Source organism: Drosophila willistoni, assembly GCF_018902025.1.
Source record: "Drosophila willistoni isolate 14030-0811.24 chromosome 2R unlocalized genomic scaffold, UCI_dwil_1.1 Seg167, whole genome shotgun sequence".
NCBI lineage: Eukaryota > Metazoa > Arthropoda > Insecta > Diptera > Drosophilidae > Drosophila > Drosophila willistoni.
The window spans coordinates 24,020,365-24,044,155 of NW_025814050.1; the positions used below are offsets into that span (position 1 = coordinate 24,020,365).

The 23,791-nt window shown below is 37.5% G+C and overlaps 2 protein-coding genes and 1 pseudogene across 5 annotated transcripts; 1 reads left to right on the plus strand and 2 right to left on the minus strand.

Annotated features, from left to right (window-relative positions):
• The first annotated feature begins 15,164 nt into the window (after positions 1 to 15,164).
• Positions 15,165 to 23,493, plus strand: LOC6646593 (short-chain dehydrogenase/reductase family 16C member 6). 4 transcript variants are annotated; one of them, XM_047010539.1, is made up of 7 exons: positions 15,165 to 15,859; positions 15,923 to 16,251; positions 16,310 to 16,608; positions 21,796 to 21,914; positions 22,278 to 22,431; positions 22,540 to 22,694; positions 22,758 to 23,493. In XM_047010539.1, exons 4-7 carry the CDS (start codon positions 21,892 to 21,894, stop codon positions 23,380 to 23,382), a joined length of 957 nt encoding a protein of 318 aa, XP_046866495.1. In that variant the 5' UTR covers positions 15,165 to 15,859; positions 15,923 to 16,251; positions 16,310 to 16,608; positions 21,796 to 21,891; the 3' UTR covers positions 23,383 to 23,493. The 4 variants fall into 4 exon arrangements, with proteins under 4 accessions (XP_046866495.1, XP_046866494.1, XP_002069257.2 ...); XM_047010538.1 differs by having other exon boundaries at positions 16,313 to 16,608; XM_002069221.4 differs by lacking the exons at positions 15,165 to 15,859; positions 15,923 to 16,251; positions 16,310 to 16,608 and adding an exon at positions 20,836 to 20,991.
• On the minus strand, positions 16,643 to 17,118 carry LOC26528982 (annotated as a pseudogene).
• On the minus strand, positions 17,066 to 19,030 carry LOC6646578 (probable cytochrome P450 28d1). The gene is made up of 6 exons (XM_002069222.4): positions 18,803 to 19,030; positions 18,601 to 18,739; positions 18,440 to 18,547; positions 17,752 to 18,382; positions 17,422 to 17,691; positions 17,066 to 17,351 (listed from the first exon to the last, which is right to left on the minus strand). The coding sequence occupies exons 1-6, from the start codon at positions 18,994 to 18,996 to the stop codon at positions 17,179 to 17,181; spliced, it is 1,515 nt and encodes a 504-aa protein (XP_002069258.2). The 5' UTR covers positions 18,997 to 19,030; the 3' UTR covers positions 17,066 to 17,178.
• Positions 23,494 to 23,791: the final 298 nt, after the last annotated feature.

Genomic DNA, 23,791 nt, shown 5'->3' on the forward strand with positions numbered 1-23,791 from the left:
AGCCAAGGAAGATGGAGCCTCACAGAGGGGCTTGCACGTATCACCAATTAGTTAAGAACAACACCATATCAAAATGTATATTATCGATGTCAATTTTCATTAAGACCTGAGTATGCATAATCGAGTTAGTTGAGGATAAACTAGTCGGACTGCATCTGGAATGGCAAATATTGTGAGGAGTTCAATAAAATCGGAATATTTAAAATTAGAATAGAATAGAATCGCATATATATTTTGCTTTGTTCAGCTAAATTGGCTCCATTTACCATTTTATTTATTTGTAAGTGTGTACCTGTGAGACCGTGCGTGGACGTGTGGTGGCTAGACACCAAAACCTCCAATTGAACGCACCATTTATCGTCGTTATTTTAAGCATTGTTTTTCCAATTGCTTATTTTCGAAAATGTAAAACGTTTCAGTTTTTCCCCAGAAAAACCATATACCGTTTCCGCCATACGTACATACATATATAAAAGAGGTTAACCCTCCGTTCCATTCGATGCCATAGACAAATGGCATCCTGTAGAACCTAGAATCCTGTGTGAGCTGCTTACTTTGAAGAGCGACTATTTTGGCATTTAGCACACACACACACACACAGAAATACCCACACTTATCTAATCCAAATTTGTGGTCTCTGCCATTTGAATTAACGGACGATAATTTGGCAATAAGGATGGCCGTTTTTTGCTTTTCAGAGTCCAAAACATTTGCATAGCAGATAAGAATGTTACTATACTCTAATAATGATGCGATAAACAAACAAACAAACCTGGATATAAGATTTGTCATAAAGTTTTATATACATAAATAATGGTTTATAGTTACCCAATTCATTAACTGAATGTGATGACGACCCAGACGTTTCAGAAACGAATTCACCAATTCGTAATTTGAATGTTTCAAAAGTTGTGGGTATTCAAAATCAATTGGTATTATTTATTATTTAGCAACAATTGTTTCGACATTTATTTATATAGATTACATTTCAACACAAATTTATGACAATTTTGTCACTTTTTTTCTATGGCTGTGGAATTTCAATATCCATATGTATGGGGGAGTAAACATTCCTTATGAACACTTACATAAAGCTGACAAATTTATTATGTGCACAAAATTGTTCCACAAAATTCCGAAATTAAAATCCTTCAACAAAAATTATTACATTTCATTTAAATCCTGTGCCGAAGGATACACATTCAACTTAGGGCCCAAAAACATCATAATTAATCCCACTCCAAATGACAAAGTGTGGCATGTGGGTGGGTGGGGTGGTGGTCTGACTGTGGATCTATCTAGAAATGGAGTCCTGGAGTGCTTGTGTCATATAAATTCCATAATACGACGTAATTAAATTTGACTCAAACTAACGTAACGATACGTAAAGCTTGCCATAATTGAGCGACGGCAAATAAGGATGCGTGGATGGATACATACATACATATTTACATAGATATTCTATATGTATATTTAGAGGACTGTGCCTCAAGTCATAAACAAAATGTGTAATTAAGCACGGATATAACAGCAAGAGTACAAATTTCTAACCTACTGCCATGTGGTTTCGGGTATTTTTAAATGAAATTTTCAGTCTTTTACTTTTTTTTAACATTTTTTATTGGTTATAATTTACATGCCTTAAATGAAAAAAAAAGAAAAAGGAGGCCAATGGAGGAGGGTCACATGGATTCGCGAAAATTCCCTTAAGTCAGGGGGCAGACGCGAAGCGACATGGCAGCCTGCTGACCGTAGTTGCAACCTTTGTCCACTGACAGCCGGAAAGGATCCTGGAAGGGCGTGAGGCATGAGAAGGGCTAAGAACTGACGGCTGACCAATGCCAAAAGAGGTCTGGCAAGAGAGAGTTTCGTTATGGGCAGAAGGGTTCTCATTACAAAATGTTTTGGCCCTGTCAGTTACACATGAAAATTGCACAACTTTTGCCTTATTATGGGGGGAAAATTTACAGCGCCAGAAGCAGAAAATCTTGCACGGCACAAAGCCAGGCCGCCGTGTACTTTGCATTTTTTCCTTGCTCCTTTTTCTCTTTCTCTTTTTCTCCTATCTCTTTCACTCTGCCTCTTATTTTTTTGCTCATTTCATTTTAATTTTGTCTCGCTTTTCCTTTGCCTGGCCCTCCCTCCATGCGGCTGCCTCTTTTTATTCTAATTAAATTTTTTCCTTTTGCCTAGCAAGAAGAATAAAAAAAAGCAACAAGAAAAATTACGCAAAATAAATAAATTTACATAAGCTCGTCTCAAGTTGAAAAACACAAAAAAAAAGAGGAAAAACATAACAGAAAAATGTGTACATAACAATAAATAAAATTGCAATTCTCATTTACTTTTGTTGATTTCTTTTCGGTTCGGTTTGGGGTTTTCAGAAAGGAAAGCAAACCCTTCGTGAAATGAAAAGGATGAGATCGTCGGATATTTGTTTGTTATTTAAAAGTAATTAAGAAAGTAAAGCCCCTTAAATGTTTTGTTCCTCGACAAAGAAGTCAAAAAGATTTTGGATACTTACTTCTTTCATGACGAAAAAGAGTTTACAACCTATCTATAGTACATACATATGTATATTGTAGTTCTTTTTGTATAAAATCGTCTGACTCCATCAAAGATACTTTGAGACTCATAATTTCAAAAATACTTTCGCTGAATGAAACATATAGTTGAAACATATAGTGTTGCAAAATGTACTCAATATCATAACAATTTGCTCTAGCTAATTTTATAGAGTCTCATCAAAAGAGAGGTTTGCTTTTGGTCAGTGCACGACCAATCACAATTAGAGAAAACGGTCATGAAATGGGCATTGAGGCTAAAATAACAAAAATGAAAGGAACATTTCTAGTAAATTCAGCAATAAATGGCATAATGAAAGGAATTAATGAATTAGCACAGAGAAAAGATAGAAAAAGAGAAAGAGACAGCGTAAAATTGGTAAAGGGAATGGAGCGAGGAACGAACTTATGCAAATGCAAATGAAAATTAATTTAATCCACAGTACGAGTAAATTTTCCATTTTAATTTAATTACATGGACACTGCCTACGTGAGCGACAGCTAACCAAAAACAAAAAAGAAGAGCCAGAAAAAATACGAACACATCTAGCGGACATTTTCCATTTTCCTTTTTGGTTGATTGTCCTCTGTTCCTTTTTTGTTTAGGATCCTCGGACAATGCGTCCATTTAAAGTAATTTTGGGCAATTATTTTAAGCCGCATTTTGAGGGAAATTATGAAGGTTCTTCTCATAGGGACTACAATGGTACAAAGGCAATTTAATTAAAAAACGGCAAGGACATTGAGAAAAAAGTGATTCAAAATGAAGAAGGAAAGATTCCTGCTTATGGAAATTAAAATGCAATTTTCATTAAAATGTAGATTGCCTCTTGTCTCCATCTTAGTCCAACTCACAGCCTGATTTATTTAATTATATGCCGTCCTTTGCTTTTGTCGTTAATAGCAAAATAAGCCGTGGAAAGCAAATAAAAAAAATAGACAATTCAGTCGCGACTTGCAGATGAATGGTAAGTCAAAATGAAACAAATTAATTAGCAACAGAGTAATTATTTTGCCGAGTTCATTTTTTTTAATGATTCATTTGCGAACTTTTTTTTTTGTAAAATCAACTAATATCTTGCTCAATCCATTAGACGCTTCTTAGTTTAACTTACGATCAAAAGGTACATACTATTTTCTGAGAAGAGTTTTATCATAATTACAGTTGCCTTAAGTTGGGTCCAGTCTTAGCTCAATTGGATAAAGATCGGCATATATGTAGGTGTTGGGATAGAGCTCCTTCCGTTTACGGCCAAGGGTCTGTTTTAATATAGCACAAAATTTAATTTGAACTCTATAATAAGTTAGTTGTATGTCCTTTCTTCCTGAAGAGATGGGAGTGAGAATTTTTTCGCCCTACCACCTGCTACATGTGCCTCAAAAATTCAGTAAAACTTCAGGGAACTTGAGGCCAGACAGCGGGGAAGAGGACCAGATGGGTTGGTAAATGTCGCCACATCATACAAATGGAGGAAATGTAAATATGCCAAACTAATGGTCACTCCCCAGAGACACAAAGAAAAGGCTAAGAACTAGCCAGTAACTTAACTTTCTCTCACAAAAAGCAAGTTCAAAGTGACTTAAGTGAAATTTCCACCTCGGGCGAAACCCCCCCTCCATCGGTAGTCTCATTCTCATGTTTTCCCATGGCTTTCGATGAACATGAGGACAAACATACATACATACATACATAAAAAAAAAGAAAAATTAAATTGATTTTCCCTGGACAGAGTGACCTGGGCTGAAGTTTTCTGGGCTTATGGCAGCTAGCCCTCTGGTTATTTTCGTATCATTCTTTTTGTTCTTACCAAACAACTTCATGGAGAACTCAACTTTGGCAACTTTTTGCTGCCTGCATGGCATATTAAATGCTGTAAGAAAAACCAACAACAGAATAGTTTGTTTTACAAGAAATTTCCGTTACAACATAAAGTCAATTTGTACCAAAAACTAAGCCTGTCGTTTTTTTATGTCCAAAAGAACCCTTCAAAACAATCCTCAAGTTTTGCATCTACATGACACTTTTTGGTACAGCAATTTCATTTCAATTAAATTATAATTATATCTTCATCACAGAAAAACGAAAAGTAACAAAAAATAAAATGAAACAATTTTAATTTTTACCTTGCAAAAGACAAGCGCAAATCCAAAAGACGGAAAATTTGTTTGACACTTCAAAGTCATTATGAAGAAGATAGCAGTAACCCGTTCAGCCATTCCTATCCATCCGTCCGTTAGTTTGTTCCAGCAGCAATCCGTAGACATTTCTTCCTTTCACCGCAATGAACCTTTTGCCTAGACATTCAACCTTGTCCCCGTCGCCGCCTTCACTCTCCCCCATTCAGTTGGCACTTTTGATGTCATTTTCGGCATAAGGCAGCACGAAAAATACCTCTCCTCCTGAAAAGAGATGCCTCTGGGGTTGAAGATGGAGGCTCGAGATTCAAGATGTCTTTGTCGCGATAACGTAACGCCTTCTGGATTCTCCATCGAAAGTGAGCTAAAGTGGGTGGAAATGAGCAAAAGTCTTGCTTTTTCCAGCCAGAATCAAATTTGGAATTAAAATTTTAGCATTGCTCACATAATTTTATGCCTTTCATTATGGCGGCAAGTGTAAGGGTGAAGTTTGTCTGACGAAAAGGTTTAATGATGAGACGACGTTGCCTGACAGTCAAAACAAATAAAGACGCAAGACAACGAACACTTCGCAAGAAAAATGACAATGAGCATTTGAATGGAGCTGAATGACTACCGTAATGATTCAGGGATGGTACCTTTAAATTATGGCGTGGTGTTAATAAAGTCTTTTTTAAATATCGAAAACAAATTTTTTTTGACATTCTCTTAGATGCTGTATATGTAAATAAAATTCGATTACATTCTACACCCCCTCGTTCATCTACTAGAAGTAGTTATCTTCCCAGTTTCGGCAGTGAAAAGGATAAATTATTGGAAAAAAACCCTTTTACAAAGTCCATTTCATTTTAGTCTTCTATAAATTATTTCGCATATAAAGCATATCCCTGTACATATGTGCAAACCTCGTTCTTTCTCTTTTTCTATTTGTTTTTTTCCGTTTCTTTTTGTTGGGAAATCTGAGTAAAGGATAGCTGTCTGGTCAGTACCATCTCTCCTACTATCGCGTGCGCTCCCCAGCGACATTTTCTGACCAGAGAGAACTGACAGTATTGAAAAATAAGCACCACTCAGCGGTGCACACGTTCTGTAAGTAGACAATGCCGTGAAAGGAGAAGGTGAAAAATAAAAAATGGCGTTCAGTCGAGTGCTCAACCTCAAGATTTATAACAAAAGACAACAAAAAAATGAAAGAAAAAAAAAAACAGAACCAAACTGTGTATAGAAGAACAGGAAAACCCTGAAAATGATGGAAATGAAAACCACCCAGAAAAGGGCACCCACACACCTAAACTTAGACACGGAGAGAAAGAGAGAGCATGATAAACCGCACACGCAACAACGGAAATGGAAAGGATAAAATTAATTTTGTTTTCTTCTTTGCTCTTTTTCTTTCTCATTCTCATTTTTTTCCCCATTTACTTCTATCGCTTCGTTTGGCGAGTCGCGTTCCTCACCTTGAGCCAAAGAGCGCTGAATTAAGGGGAACGGGGAGACGCTATCAAACGCCACAAACACATTTAGTTTTGCGGCGAATTTGTTTTTGCAGCGTTGGCCTTTTCCTCTATCCTTGCCATAAAAATGTGAAAAAAATTGAAAAAAAAAACTGGGAAGCAGCAAGTTAGACACATAGAGAAATGAGAATACAAATATTTAGCTCACCTGTTTTATTTGAATTAAGGTGTACCTTGAAACTAGCATAAAATATTCTACTTGATTCCTAATAATATGTGTAGCATACTTTTTGGGGCCACAAATTTACATATGTACTTTCTAACTATAATATAAGAATTCCAAAGGCACAAACCTTAATGAGTTTGTTTTAAATATTCTAAAGAAGACTTTCAAGAATAATCTTCTTATATGTATACCTAATGTTTTGTATAGATCGTACCATTATGTTTTATTTGAAAACCAAAGATCTTCTTGCTCCTATCGAGCATTTGATGTAACCAACTCCTCAGCTCAGCTCTGCCCGACTTAAGACATACATATATACATACACACATACAATATGTAATTATATACAATATATACCAAATGGAAACTCATGTGCAAGCTTTCGTGTATCGAGTCACGTTTTTTCGGCATAAGAGTGCACGTAGTAAACTTTTCCACACACACGCACACATAGACCAGCTTCTTTCTATCTACTTTATGTAGAACTTTCTGTCTCCCTCTTTCGTTTGTGAGCAGTTTATAATAAATCTACTTTTTTTCGTACAAAATGCTGAAAAACTACTGGAAGCAACAAAAAAATGTAAAAAGTAAACGAAGAAACGAAAATAGCAGATTCATACATACACACACACCCACATACACACACAGAGCCAAGACAAGTGTTAGCAAAGTCCAGTTCCAAAACGAGACTAAAAAAATATAACAAAAATTGGAATCGAGAACCAAGTGAGAGCTTAGCAAAGTCTGTATAAAAACTCGTAGTACCTAGTACTGGTATTTAGGTAATTGGAAACACTGAAAGCAAAAACAATAAAATTGAAAGGGTAGTCTCCTTTCATACCCACAGATCATGTGACAAGTAAAACTATGAAATAATATTGTATCGAGACGAAATTGAAGTAAGATTCAAACATGTGGAGAAACAAGAAATACAGGAAATGAATAGGTCAGTAATACAAAATCAGCAAAAAAAAAAATTTATTTATATAATGAAATAGTAGTTAACTCATTAAAAAGTAATAATCTGTATGTTAGTTTCTTTTGTTGCAAAACTAACGCCATTTTTGTCCTGTAATGGTTATTGTATTGTGGTTACAAGAATTATGAATTCCGGTCCACCAATCAGCAGCAAGTGTTACGCCCACCATTTACGTACCCCCGTAGGCCATAGGCTGTGGTTATTACATCAAGTTATGTGTATATCATAATCCATAAACTTTCATATACCTCTAACCAAGGAGACCCAAAAAATGGTAAAGAAAAACCACCGAGTCAGTTCGTGCAATACTCCTTGTTGTTGCTGTTGTGGCGGCCAAATTACAACCACAAACACACAGGCTGAAAAGGAAACTCGTCAGCAAACTTCGAGCAGCCCTTAAAAACACACGCACACATATTCGCCCACACACAACATGAACCCACGACGGCGACGACGACGACTACGATATCAACGCTTAAATCAACAAAGTGGAAAGGAAAACGGGAAAGTAGAAGACGACGGCGGGCGGCAGGCAGCATTTTATTTTATTTTTGGGGGTGAAAAACCCAGGGAAAACGCACACACAAGTCACCCCTCGCAGTGTCTCTAAGTCGGTGAATGCCACCCAATTATAACCATATACAGACAGAATCATGCACATACATACATATAAATATATATACATAAATAGAATGGGCATGGGTGGAGAATGGGTATGAGATGAACTCCCCCACCAAGCAAGCTTTGTTATTGTTTCATTTTTTCCATTTTCCTTTCGATTTTTCTTCTATATGTGGTGTATTTATCTTAGCACATACAGACACACAAACACAAGAAAGGAAGAGAGTAAGAGCGAGAAAGCAACAGACATGCGAGGCAAAGTTACTGCGATACGTGCAACATCATAAAAGGACAAAACAATAACAATAAAAATCATATATACCCTCAACCCATGAATTGTATGGGTATATACCTATATATGTATTTAGACGAACGTATATGGGGAAATATATACTTATTGGTATATACAAATATATATAGTCATGGCAAGAATAAACGAAAGACGTTAAGACGAAAGACCCAAAGAAGGAGTCAGTCTCCCTTTTCCTTATGTGTATCATCAGTGGTCAATGCCTTCCTGCCTATATGTATGCGTGTGTAAATATATAATGGACATAAAAGTATCCTTTATGAAATTCAATTTATGCTAGATAGCCACGGCCTATATTGGCGAGGGTTTCTTGTGACGACAGCCAAAAAGTATGCTACATAAAAATTTTAGTTATGGACAAACAAAATGTGGTGGACATAAACCGGATCTGTTAGAGTAATTTACAAAAATTAAATTACCTTGCTGGATCATGTCACTTAATCACTCTTTATAATCAATATAGTTTCTTATAAAATTTTAAGTAAAATTTGAACATTACTGCAGATGACAAAACCTAAATTAGAGTTTATGCAAAAAGTAGATTATTGAAAAAGGATCCAGCTTTTCTATCACATCTCGAATGCTTTGCTATTTGGAACACCACAATTAGAAGAACAATATGAGCCCCTTCGCATTCCCGTTACCAGAGCCTAGTGGGTTCCTCTGCCTAAGGTCTATCTATAGTATACATCGATTTTTTTGTTCTGTTGGTCTTATACGTTTTGGCTACAAATAAAAACACATTAGACGAACTAAAACATCATCCACTTTTAGCCACGAAGCAGCCAGACGCCCAGGAGGGAAGGGGATGTAGAAAAATGTTCCTCCGAAAGTTGAGCTTCTTCCTTTATTGTCCGACCTTCTTTGTTCGTGTGTGTTGGCATGGGGCTGGGCTTGATAAAATGCGTTAAAACGAAAATTAAGCAACACAATTAATGGCCTCGCTTTATCATACAATTTTAATGGCTCAAATAAATTGGCCAAACGAAACTAGCCAACACAAAAAAATAAACGAAAATTGCTAAAATTCGTAACTAAAGCACACACACTCAAACAATTCTAATAAGGAAGTTTTGGAGTTATGTGAGGGGAAGGTTCTTTATTTATACCATTCAAGTATGTTCTATAATAGATAGATTCAGATGTTACAAAACTTTAATAAGACATAACTATTGGGCTTTTATTTAATATTTCAGGGTCCTAATAAGATATATGTATGTATGTAGTCCGTACTGGCTATTTATATTCTAATCATTATAATGCATTTTTATCTCGTATTAAAACCTGGAAAATAATCTAATATCTAGTATATCCAGTTTAGCCAGAGTTTTTCTCGAAATTTTTTTCAGTGCTATTGCCACCTGACCATTTGCCTCATTGGAGAACCTCAATGACTTAATTAGCAAATGTTGTAAAAACCAAAAAAAAAGAAAAAATTAAAAAAAAGAAAATGAACAGAAAAGTAGCTGCAATCAATAATAGTGGCGCAAGCAAACGCCCAGGAATGCGCGTCATTATGACAATAGCAGGAGCCATTTCAGTCAGTGAAATGCAGAAGAAACTCTGCAAATCTAGGAGAGAAGAATGGGAAAAAGACGACGAGGGATGGCATTCCCAGGATAGGTAGGGAGAAGGAGACAACGCAGCAAAATGTCGCTGCGTTGCAACAAAGTTAAGGAAAATCTTTTTCCACCTCCACTTCATTTTTACTTGGTTTTTTTTTTGCTCTTTCCTACTTTTCTCTCACAATTTTTTTCTGACGATGGGGCAATTTTTATTTCACAATGTATGTATATGCATGAGTGTGAGTGTATGTGTGTGTATGTTTGTGTCTGTGTGTATATTATATTATTGCAACGCGAACCAATAACCATCGAGCGGGCAAGTGGAGAAGCTAAAGCTTCAAAATGCCATTGGCTCGTCCCTCGGACTCAGACTCCGATTTTAAACTCACAGGCATGGTCCACACGGACACGGTGAATGGACAATGGCTGGGAACGGCGGCGACTGCGGTGACCCGATTCACCTGTCCAGCTCTAGCTTTACGTATATATATTCTTTTCTTTGTATTGTGGTTATGATAGCGAAAGGTGCCAGCAAGTCGAGAAAAATTCCAAACCGAACTAACCAAACGAGAGGAAAGCACAAGCATCCCAAGTTCCCTGTTCCTGTTCTTGTCCCTGGCAATATAATTTATTGAAGTTCTGGCATTTTTCAAAATGAAATTCTTTTTAACGATGATTGAACTACGGGTTATACATGTGTGAGTTTGTGTTTGTGTGTGTGTCTGAAGGTCCACACGTCCATTGAATGCCGTATTATTGGTCGATTGAAAAGTAAAACATTTTTTATTATCCACACGTGTGTGCAGCCTCCCCCTTTCGGACGGACATCTCCCCTACCTCCCTCCATCCCTCACACACACACACGCTACACACAATATGCCATTTTATGACTACAAAAGGAATATATGTAAGATACATAAAGGCAAAGAGGAGGATATAGAAAACCAAAATGGAGGTGGAGAAGCACAGAGGAACGCACATACACATATAGATACATACATGTATAGGTTGGTAGTTTGTGTGGGTGACCTACCTGTCGCAGTAAAACTTTTCACATAACTACCCTTAGGTGCGGCTTTTATGATGCCCAGGCCCAGGTCCAGTTTCAGGCCCGACCCACATTCTGCTCCTTCATATTTGATAAGCAAAGTTCCTCTTCCCCCTCTTCATTGCTTTCCGCCCATCAATATCCTTGCTCCATCTTCCTGTCTTATTCCTTTTTTCAGTTCACTGTCTCTTTCTAGCTATAAAAATATTTCATTCAATTTTTTTATTTCTGCTTTGGGGGCGAGAGCTCATGCTGACTCTCTTGCTCGCTCAACTTGGGGCGGTTTCCAGCGATTTATTTTTGCCGAGCAGAAGCCACACGGTTGTTTTTTTTGTTTTTTTTTTTTTTTGCTTTTTCTGTTGCTTTTTGTGGCGGCCACAGGTCGTCGTCATGCTCCTTCAGCTTCATAATTTTCTTCTCTCTCTCACACTTTGTGTCTTTCTGATTTTTTCTCTCTCGCTCACTTGCTTCCTTTTGGTATCTCACTCTGGTCGCGATGGGTAGGGGCAGCATCTTGGGCATTGGTCAAGCTGGTCTCTTTGATTCGTTCTCGCTCGTTGTTTCGCCATGTTTGTTTGTATTTTTATAACAATGTTGGCCAGCAAACCCCGCTCTCTTCTCCATTTTGGCCTCATTTTTTTTTTCCGACGCTCGAATTCCTACTTTTGCTTCATGGTCAAATTATTGATGCGGTTCCATTTTAAATATGATGTCATGCATTTAAGACTGAGAAACTTATTGGCAAATCTAATAAGTCCACAAATCGATGGAAAAATATAATCTGTGAAATGAATAAACTCACAAAAGTATGCAACAAATAATTAATTTTGATTTAAACCCGAATTAAGTAATATTTATGAATGAAAATGAACAAAACAAACAAATCTTCAATACTTTCGTTCCCCTAAACATCTCAGCCACATTTCTCTGGTCGAGAAATATGGGTATATGAAAAACAGGATGCGTACGTCGATGGAACCAATGCCAAATGGAGTGGTGGTAAATGACGCTTCTGTCCGCTTAGTTTGGACGCTGTGAGCTGCTGTCTGGCTGCTAATTTATCGGGATAATTGCCAAACGACCAAATGGGGAGTTTTATTACACCAGCTGCAGAAATGATGACCGGAGCATGGACCACCCCCCATTGACGCAGTGTACGGACTAGGACTAGGACTAGCATCGAAGATAGACTCATGTGTATTTTTAATTGTAATTCATAAATTACATTATTTACTATTCGGTTGATTGGTGGACTGGTAACAAGGGGTGTCGCTTGGGTTAATGATGATGATGATGATGTCGCTGCCATGGTGCTGTGGTTGGGCACAGAAATCTATACACGAAAATGGCGTCTCATAAATGTCACCATACATTGTGAAAATTGAATTTGCCACTTAACGCCGACCCATGGCTTACCTCTCTTAGCGATAGATTCAATTTTATGCTTAAATTCAATTTTGGTTACTTTTTATGCAAAATTATTGCCCTCCATTGCGGCACATCTCCCCAACTCCTTGGAGGGATCAGTGTGTCTATAATGCGGGGGAACAACTACCGCTGATGCTGCTGCTGCTTCTCTTGTTCAACGAGTTGGAAAACACCCTGGGAATGTGGTGTGGTAGGTAGATGGATTGATATACCCCCACATCCCCTACACCTCTCAATATGTTTGTATGTAAATTCGTAAACAAATCACTTGCTCACGCGAAATACCCTTAGGGGAATCCTTTCAGTTATCCTTTAGTGATTTTTCAAACACACATTTTTCAGCCGAACTGAGGAAATAAAAAAAAACGTAAACGAAAAGAAAAGTTTGACGTTTTTCTTATATGTGGGGTGGGTGCAGGGCGCACGACTTAGGGAACAGGCTGCTGAATGGCGGGGTAAATGGGCAGAGTATCAGATTTCCTCAAGATTCATACTCAAACTCGTTTCTTCTTCTCTGTTGGGTTTTTTTTTTATTGTTCATGATGATGAGAACGCTGGGAATGATGCTGAGGATGATGATATGACGACAATGCCAAACTGAGTGCGCCTGGAGGATATTCTGGTTGACATGTGGATGTCGATGGGAATACTTTTCCTCTATTTTTTTTTCTTTGGCTAATGTGCTTTGCTGCCTGAGGGCTCAAAAAAAAGAGCATGACTTTGACAGATTTTTGTTTTGGAAAAATTTTGTTAGCTTCGCATGATTATGTATCCCTGCAAAAAAAAGCAAATGTGGGAGGAAATTTATGTAAAGTAGAAGTAAATGGGAACCCAAAACCAGAACGACTTTGTTATGAATGATATCAGAACAGATTGATTGGGAATTTTACTCTTTTATCATGGCTTTAATTTCTTGTAAGTTCATTTCTATAGAGAGTAGAGTTAATTTCTGTATCTGTATAGGGTAGTTTACAATTTTTCCTGTTTTATTATGCTTAATCATGAACAAATTTGAATTTGGCTAACGAAATCAAATTGCAGACCAAATCCCAGAAAAGCTAAAATACAAAACCGATGGAACAAAAAACAACAAAAAGTAAAGCAAAATGAAAAGGCGTGTAAAAAGCCGTAGTGGAAAGCTGAATCAATCAACAGACTGAATAACACGCGTATACGCAATGTTGTCCTAGGCCATTTCAAAGTAACAAATGAATACAGAGACAGCGCAGAACAGAGTGAGTGAGGTGGGTAGGGGGATCACTTGTTTCGCACTGCTTGCCAAATACCACAAAATCTATTTCGATTCGCAATCAAAATCGCAAATTCCATTTGTACTATGATGGGTGCTCCGGGTTCAGATTTGGTTCTGTCTCTACATCTCAACCTGGTCAGCAGTGTGTTTAGGCCGCTTTTCGTTATTGGCGAAAGGTTTGTGTGTGTGTGTGTACTTTTTGTTGTTGGTTCTGCTGTTGTTGTTGTGTCGATACACGATCCCAATCGTGGGCAACTTGTGCTTGAGTGCTTTCGTTTGTATTTAGTGGTGGACTTAAAAATACAGAAGCATCAGCATCAGACCTGGCTAGTGTCGGCAGTCACCCATCACCCATCATCCACAAAGGCCACAAACGCATTCTGTGTCTGTGTGTGGGTGCCATATGCTGGGACGTTGAGTCCCCATGTCCATGTTCTATTCAGTTTTCCAGCTGCCATGTGTTTTTCCGGCAATTTTCGGCGGAGCAATGAAATGCATTCAGATTCGACAAAGAGAAATCTCGTATTGGGCACGGCTTTTTCTCGGAGCCAAATTTAGTCATTGTGCGCTATCACAAAAAAACAAAAAAAAAACAAAAAAAAATCCGTGTGCTTTCGTGGTGAAAGCCTAACCGCAGAGGTAGGGGATATTCAGGTTGGGTTCTGATCATCAAGGCAATAGTGTAGTCCTTGCCGTACAAATATTTTTGCACTTTCAGGCCCTCTCAACCCTACCGACCATCCAAACAAAAAGCAATTGAAGTCCTTTGTGTATGAAAAACGCGAGTTTAATTGCCTGTATATTAATAAGACCGCATCAATTATTGCATGTTCAATTATTAAACAAATCATGTATGAAACTAACGTCGTTATCTAAAACGACATCAACAAAAATATGCCTGATTTAATGTATACATTGTCCTACACATGTTATTATTTATTAAAACCAGTTTATCCAATCAAAACCATCAAAATTTTTAAAATTGGCGCCAAATGGTGGAGAAAGATAATGAAGTTATTATTATTAGATATCTTCGGAGATGCCTACTATTCACTTTTTGCTAGATTATAACAACCCGATGGCGCGCCGAAACAATTGAATTTCGATTTATGCGAAAACTGTCGATAGGCGCTCACAGTTTCCTTGATGTTGCACTCATTTCCTCAATGTTCGACTCACTTGTTTGATGTTCGACTCATTTGCTCGATATTTGACTTGGTTAGGGTAGCGTGAGGTAGTTTGATCGTTTAAAGCATTTTGTTAAAGTTATGAAAATTGTTTTGAAGTCCCATTAAAGAGGCACGTCAAAGGATTAAGGATTATATTGATAAAATTTGTTAGTTCTAGTTCTTTATTGAGGGGCATAAGTCTTTGTTTCTAGCAGAATAAATCCATTTCCCCAAAAGTGCCTAGAAATATTATATCTACATCGATAACCAAGCCAAAGGGTATTTAGAAGTCGACAAACCTTATTGCTTATTTGATCATTTTTAAAATTCCGATAACAGGCCCAAACAACCGATTCTTAAGTAACTAAACAACCACCACTAGGTTTTTTGTTTACAAAAAATTGTAAACAATTAAATTGTTCATAATGGAGGCGATGTGCAGAATTTACAGGTGTACAAGCGAATCATTAGAAGACATATATTCCTGGAGTAACAGAAAACGTACGAGGTCAACCAAGACCTGGCTTTCATGATTAAGGATTGTACAGGAACTCTTGTTATGCGCGGAGACGCCTTGCCTCAAAAGATTTGCCCGCCATGTCAAGAGTGGGCCAGATCTGCATTTCGATTTAAGGATATGTGCCAAAAAAGTTATGAATATTTCTTTTTAAAAGTTACAAATGCAAAAAGTAAGCTGCTCAACGAGAGAGGACGTACCAATTATGGAGCAAGATGAGATAATAAAGGAAGAGTACATCATACAGGAACAGCGATATTTGGATCCAAGCGACCAATATGGTACATAATAATGAACTTCATGAAAACACGAATGGCGCTAAAGAAACCAAAGGGTAGATTCAAAGGATGCTGACATTAAACTGTAGAAGTGCCACCGTAACTCCCACACTAAAGATCTAGAGTCCACTTCTAAAACGATGTGTGGCGGAGAAAAACCTGGTGTCTTTTGTGCAGCGGAAGCGGGGGGAGTTGGTTGGGTCAGAGGAGGTGACCAATTCAATGGATTGGTCAGCCTATGCCGCAAGGCAGTTGGCGGCTCCTCTGATCGGGCCAACTCAACCCGTCAAGACGCGGCCATTGGTGTTGGAGGTCAGTAGATATTAAGCTTTATTATAATTTCATATGGCAATTATATTTCTATTTCAATTGCAGGAGGAAGCATAGTATACCGAAGTCTTCGTGGAGCGGAGCTTCCGTACCTCGGATTTCTTTAATCAAAATCATGTCCACTCAATTGCAAGATATTGCCATTTTACCTGAGTTCCCCGACACAGTCAAAATGCCGCAATTTGATAAATTATGGATGTGTCTGTGTTCGCTTCCCGGCAACATACGAAATGGTGATAATTTTCTCAGTTTCCTGCGACGTTTTACTGAATATATAAAAACACGTTTACGTGTCCATCTGTGCGGATCGTTTGTCCAGCTTGTAGCGTACTCCAAAAATTACTCACCTGACTGAATTTGGTGCCCTAACTCTGGTTGGTTTAGATTAGATTTATCTTTCTTTCGTGTCTAATATCTCATTTTTTCCTTCAGTAGATAATACATTCAACGTTTCGACACATCAACGTTTCGACAGCTCGACAAGTCTCCGAACTGGTGGACTAATCTTTGGTAAATTTGTAACTCGCAAATATATGTCCTTTGTCTGGTAAGCAATGGAAATGATCCGCTGAGAAAAATCTCTTCGAATCAGAGATTTAATCTGAAGGATGGGGTAAATAATTACGAGCAAGCTTATTATGGATACGGCATGGATCTGTTGTACCATCGTTTGGACTTGATTCAAAAATCTGCCGGAACTTGTCAATACTTTCGCCAAATGACCACCATGGGTAAGACGAGACACTTATTTTCCTTGATATTTATTTAGCTTATCTTAAAATACTTTACCATCTTGATGCGCAGCTTTAGGGTGGCTCTTCGTCACAAATTATCAAGGTATTGACATGTTGTTGGAATGCACTAACTGTCCACATGTGATTAACACCTTCTTCGATTGCTTTATACAAGGCAAAGGCCTTGTGACCGCCCGTTATGAGTATCATAACCTATTTTGAATCCATCACAGTGCCCACACCCACAGTTAAAGCCTGTTTAGGAACCTTGGTCATATCATTGTCTTTTGACGGGCATTATCATCCAAGGTATCCTGCCTTCTTCGCTCTCGTTCGCGATACCAGCGATTAGCTGGGCTAATTGAAAGCTATAAGGCCCAGTGCCACCAATGAATAGTTCTACTCCGCCGAAATAACCCCTCTTTACCAAAAAAATGTGTTCGAAAATCCAACATTCAGTGATGAAGCTTTATTTATTTTCTAGCTTAGCTCAAGCTGAAACCACATGTCAATGCAATTATTCAAATTTGAAATCATGCTAATTTCTGCTCAATAATTGATGCACACTTAGGTGCATTGGATATCTTCAAAGTTCAACCAAATTCCATCCTTTAGCATGGCCATAAAATAAGTATTGTGTAAGGCATTATCCTCGCGGGTCTTTGGACTAACTTGTATAATGAAATTCTGTAAAATTTCTACCAAAGCTGCCTTCACTTGTGTTAAAGCAAAACGCATGCCTGTTAAGTCAAAGCCAAATAAAGAATCAGTTTAATAATGGAATTGTGAATTGCATTGCTAATACCTTACCTGGACATATTCTTGGCCCGTCACCGAAGCCAAAGAAGACCCCTTGATCTATGTACTTTCGGACACCACCGTTAATGTGCAAAAAACGCTCGGGCTTGAATTCTTCGGGGTCGTCATAGTACTCTGGATCATAGTGTAACGAACGAACTGGAATAATGACAATGTCACCAGGTTCCACACGTACCCGGACACCATTCTTATTGACGAAATCATAGGTTTCGGTTACTATTTTGCGGGCAGATAGAAGAGGGGGAAATAGGCGAAGGGTTTCTGAAAGTAAAAATAAAATTATTGATAAATGGAAACGAATGCTTTGATATGGAAACTAACCATTTATACAAGCATCTAGAAGTGGCAGGGCACTAAGTTGTTCAAACGTCAAGTTATTCTTTCCTATTTCGTCTCGTAGATTCTGTTGTTTCGCGGGATAACGTCCCAACAGCAACAATGCGTGAGATAACACTAGAGCAGTTGTCTCAAACCCGTCAGTAAGAAATGTCATCGTATGCGTAGTCACTTCTAAAGTATTCAAACCCTTCTTATCCTGCAAGTGCAGCATATAATTAAGGAAATCAGGACGATCTTGTAACGCCGGATCCTGACGACGCAGATCAAGGCACCGCTGCATCAAGTCGAAAAAAAATTGTTCAACTTCTTTGACAAAAAGTTTAACATTATAGAATTTTCTTATCGATGGCCAAAGATTGGCGACCATTGCAAAATAATAAAAGACTGAAGACTGCTCAAACACACGTTTAGTCATAGTCATTAAGGGAGTAGGATTTTCAGTGAAACTTTTGGCGCTAATGCCCAGGACACAACTGGCCACCACTTCGGTGGTGTAGCAGAGACACAGATCCTTGCCATTTAGACCATCCGATGAGCTGATGCGTTGTTGGCGCTTGATATAGTCCACAAACTGGCGGCATACGTTTTGCGTTACAGGATACACAGAACTGACCTGAACAGAAAGAGAACCCATTGGGAATCGTAAAAATATATGACGTGTGTATCTTACTCGGTTAGCACTTAGTCCAGGTGTAATCTCAGCTCGCCGCTCCTTCCAGTCGTCGCCCGTTAATACGAAAGGATTGTTTCCCAAAATGGTATCCACATTTTTGTTGACCTTCATGGTAGATTTTTATAGTCCGTTTGTTGAATTTTGACGAAACTACTTACAGATTTGGAAGTTTCATTATCGTGAAAGCTTCGGAAATCCGAGACAAAAATTTTATGAGCATATTCAGGGCTTGTGATGAGCAGCTGCGGCAAACGAGTATTGATGACACCCACAATATTATCAGTGCCCTTATGTTTTCTGCAATAAAAATTCATATTTTCAACATAGAATTTCATGTACCCTTTAACTTCTTATTTATACTGATATATATCATCGATGTCATATGCATAATTTCTTTTTTTGTTGAATTTGCTGGGGAAGCTGCCCACAAAGGGTCGGGATTCTGCAGTTTTAATGCCGCGACTTTTCCAGTAGTTAAAATTCCAGATAAGGAATATATAGATCACGGTTACAGGTAAACCAAAAAAAAATAAAACAATAACAATAGAATACATTCTTATGTAAAATCTGACGCGTTCTCTAAGACAAACAAACTCTAACTGAAAGTAAACCCAGTAGCAATTGCGCAGTTGTTCTCAATTGAATAGTTTCCAGCTGCCTGTTAAATCAATAAAAATACAACTACAGTGAAACCTCGACGGAACGAATTTGAAGGGAACCAGTAAATTTTTCGTTATATCTAACTATTCGCTATAGGTTTTTATTAGCAAAACCTTGGTAAAAAGAAAGCTTTGGGATAACGGCTTGCCACAAATTTGATTTTGTCTTATTTTGTTTTCGTTTTATAGAAGTGTTTGAAAAATTGCTTCTCTATATAGAGGCTTTCAGACTCAGAAATTCTTCGTTATAGCTATAGAGCATTTCTGTATGAGAAACTTCGTAATAGCGAGGTTTATTAAAGGGACGTAAAGAATAATTCGTTATGTTGAGTTTTTCACTATAACGAAGTTCGTTATATCGAAGTTTCTCTTTACCAGCAAAGTGTATCGTTCAACGAGAGTCGGCCTCTCTGAAGCTTATATATCCTTTAAAGTTTTTGTACTAGCCCGAATTATAAACGAAAAAATCTTATTTATCGTTCCTTCGAAAAAAACAGACCTTTTGTACACATCGTTTTTCCATTTTAATGCCTGTGGGTAAGGGAAGAGTAACAAAAAAGTTGCAAGGGTATGGAAACATCAGCGCGGGCAAAGTTGACCACGGCCTTTTGGTTTTTATTCCTTTTGCGGCAAAAGCGACTAACCAACACAATCGTCCCTCCGCTGCCCATATTGTAATGATAAGATTATTTGTCTATTAGTAGATTTAAATGAAAGTCAGACTTAAGTCAATGTTTTCGTCATTCGATCGGCGAATTTCAATTAATTTATTTCTATTCTTTTACATGCAGCAAGTACAAGCGTTCTCAAGTATAAAACCGAAATTGATTAAAATTATGTTTATATGTATGTATGTATGTATGTACATATGTGTTGGTGCGGAGTCCGCACTGCGGACATTGATCTTAATATTGATGGCCCTTAAAAAATTGACCTTCCATCAATGAACAAAGTAAAAGTTACTTTCAGAACAAAAACAAAATGAATGATCCAATCAACTTTGGAATAAGATGACGATTTAATACCCTATAAAATATGAATTTTCCTGCAAACAATAGATTCACCTAGTTCATAAAATTATCATGAAACCTTAATTTAATTAATGTATGAAGGTATGCAACAGCAAATATGTATATGCTCTTAATTGTATCCTTTCCGTTCATTAAAAAGCTGATGTTCCCGATTGTTTAAGAATGTATAAAAATACTGGTTATCATTGAAGGACAAAGCTGTAGCTGGTTAGGGGAGTTTATCATTTTATTTACATGTTTTGTTTTTCTCTCGCCATATTTCCCTTTCCGTTAAGTGCATATCTACATTGAATAAATGTATGCACATACACACTTAAATATACATACATATAAAATTTTTTAAAAATTTTTTCTCTGAACTTGAACTTGTAGTTTAAGCTTACTCATCCAATATCCAACAGAGGTGCAAACAAACCACAAACCCCCAGCAAAACGGTAAATCATGCCACAACAAAAGATCTCGAGACGTCGGCACATCTTGGTGATTTGTCTTAATAAAGTCGTCATACATCGTCCATTTTGGAGTAGGTGGTGTAGGAGGAGCGGCTTGTTTTGTTTTGTATGTTTTCAAGGTAACCTGCTGGTTTTATACTTACCAAGGATCTTGATCATGAACAGTTTTGCAACTATGCCTCTAACTTGAGCATTTTGTTATTGTCTGAGTCTCTTTTCGGCTTGGCTCTCTGTCTTCTCAGTAAGCTGAGCAACAGAGGAGACTTAGGCTTCAATGTTGCGACTATTTTGCAGTTACATCAGTTGGTCGCGGTCTCTGAGACTCAACGGTTGTCATTCGAAAGGAAAAAAACGCCGAAGTGAAGTTAGCGATTTGGGTTCATATAGCAAACATACGCAGTTAAAGGTAGAATATTATGGATTATCCAAAAGAAAAAATAATACTAAATTTAGTCATGAAATGGCTCGCCATTTGCGATAACCAGTTGAACTTTTGACTCTAACTATGTTTTATATTCTTTGTTTCCAAAACAAATACAATTGCTTTGGCACTTAAAAAAAACCTTTAAAGGTGAAAAGATACTCCACAATAAATATTTGGACCAAAATATTTACTTTCTTATACTTCGAGATACTTTTCGATAGACCCACGTTGCACATTGTGGCAGTTGGTTTGGTTTTGCAACAAACATTTAATTTCCTCATTGCAATAGAGCCAACCTTTCAGCAACCATCAAGTGGTTGGTTGGCCATTAAACAAGAGCATAAGAGAATTGGCCACAAATTGAGAGACACTGACTGAGAAAGAGAGAGAGAAAAAGAAAAAAAGACAATGCAACCATGGCCAAAACAAAACGGAGACACATTCAGTTAGTTGCTGGTTGTCTAACAGAAAAGCCGCCTAAACAATTTGGCCAAAACGTAATCAAGCTTCTCTCCCCCATTCAACGTAACATTGTGTGTGTGTGTGTGCCACATTGAAGTGCACGTAATTTTCATTTTTACTGCAACGAAAAGAAAACGAAAGTGGAAATGTTGGATTTTCCTCCCTCGTTGGTTTTGTGAAAACCGCAAATACGGAAAAGTCTCCTCTTGAAGCACCCCTCTGCCCTAGCTCCAACTACTACGAAACTGAAACCGAAAAAAACCAAACACTAGCCATAACTGAAAACTAACATTAATATTTCATTAAACAAATTGCAAATTGCAGCTTAATTGTTTGGTTCTGCTTGACCCCCTCATAAGGAAGCCAACAAAAGATACTCGTACTTACCCAATCTCAAACAATTGCTCATAAGTCATTATAATGATAGAGCGCGAAATTATCCAGTGAGTATTTATCTATTATGCATAATCATACAACAAAAATTAAAGTACCACATAAACTAAAAAAACAACAATACTTCTACTCGACTAATTGCTATCGTCTAAAGGAACTGGGCCAAGAGTTTTTGTCTATACTTGAACTGCAGTCCAGTCTCCTTCTCCTCCATCATTATGCTTTAAATGCACACATGACACATGGCAAAGTCCATCAAAAATTGCATACAAATAGATTTATTAAAATGAAACAAAAACAACAATCGACTTTTGTAACATTTGGCAAATATTTGCAACTTTTGTCGTTGCTGTTATTGTTAACCCAAAACTAATTGTTTTCGTCTCTTTTGTGCTTTGCTATGTATCTTTCAGCACAACAACAGCCTCGAAACGAATTTTTGATGTTCTACAAGATGTTTCACAATTTCTAATACTTTTCCTAAAAGTTTCTTTAGAGTTGATAGTCAGGATTTTGCAATACGTTTTACCAAAAAAACTGAAGGATATCAATGGCGAAATCGTTTTGGTAAATAACTATTAATACAATGTCAAAAAATGAGCCGAAATTAATAAGCCTATATGTCTGGAAGAGAAACTGTTTTCCACTCAGCTTATGTTTTGTTTTTTCTTGTAGATAACAGGAACTGGTCATGGGATTGGTCGGGAACTGGCTCTTCACTATGCTGGATGGGGTAGTACTGTGATATGCCTGGATATCAACGAAAAAAACAACTTAGAGACGGTAGAGAAAGCAAAACGTCTTAATGGTGGAGCCGTCTTTAGTTTTATGTATATTTTTGCAAATTTTAAATGTTGAAAGTGTTGATATTAATTCAATTTTTTTTTTGTCAGATGTGATGTTTCTAAACGCGACCAGGTATTTGCTTTAGCGGATCGTGTTAAGACTGAGATTGGCCCAATTTCAGTCCTGGTGAACAATGTCGGAATAATGCCCACTCATCCATTAAATCAACAATCGGAGGAAGAAATTCAGCGGGTGTTTGATGTAAATGTGTTCTCACAATTCTGGACTATACAGGCATTCCTAGATCATATGAAGGAACGAAATCGTGGTCATATCATTTGTCTGTCTTCAATAGCTGGAATTGTGGGCCTATCGAATCTCGTTCCCTATTGTGCCACCAAATTTGCTGTTCGTGGAATGATGGAGGCTCTCCATGAGGAATTACGCGAAGGACCTTTCAAAAATCTAATAAAAACAACTACAATATTCCCTTATATGACCAATACTGGTTTGTGTAAGCATCCCAAAGTGAAATTTCCTTCCATTTTGGGACTTTTAGATCCCAAAGATGTCGCCAGACGCATAGTGGAGGCCCACAGATCGGATTGTCTAGAAATAACCATTCCTAGCAGTCTATTGCATATCAATAATTGGACCCGACTACTTCCAGATCAATGTGGCTGTCTTTTAAAAGATTATATAGATTCTGGTGTGGAATCCGATTTAAAGTAGTTTTTATTTTCTTATTTTCTGTGCTTATATGCTAAGAAAACACATTTGTTTAATTATCCTTTGTATCTTGAGGTAAATTTGAAATAGATTATGGAAACGTTGTCAGAATGACATGTGTTATTTAAAAATTTCGCCATTTGTCTCAGTCACAGCGAAATAATAATACCTGCTGAGCAAATGTTGGGTTTCTTTCAAAGAAATGTTGGGATGTATCCCATACAATTTTAATTGTGGCGATATAATACTTGAAAACTTATTATCCAGTCAACCTTTTTTGGTTCCCTTAGCATTACAAAAAATTGAAGTTCTCCTTTTTTCCCGCTTAAAACATCAGCGAATCGACGTATCGATAGTGTAGATAATCGATAACTTTGCTCCAATAACGATAATTAGTCGACACCTGCTCCGA

Coding starts and splice junctions, on each gene's coding strand:
- LOC6646578 (XM_002069222.4), bottom strand. CDS start 18,996: ATGTATTCTATTGTTATTGTTTTATTTTTTTTTGGTTTACCTGTAACC. Junction 18,548..18,600: donor ATAATGAAACTTCCAAATCT/GTAAGTAGTTTC, acceptor TCTACCATGAAG/GTCAACAAAAATGTGGATAC. Junction 17,352..17,421: donor CGGGCCAAGAATATGTCCAG/GTAAGGTATTAG, acceptor TTGACTTAACAG/GCATGCGTTTTGCTTTAACA.
- LOC6646593 (XM_047010539.1), top strand. CDS start 21,892: ATGATAGAGCGCGAAATTATCCA. Junction 22,432..22,539: donor TCAATGGCGAAATCGTTTTG/GTAAATAACTAT, acceptor TTTTTCTTGTAG/ATAACAGGAACTGGTCATGG. Junction 22,695..22,757: donor GGAGCCGTCTTTAGTTTTAT/GTATATTTTTGC, acceptor TTTTTTTGTCAG/ATGTGATGTTTCTAAACGCG.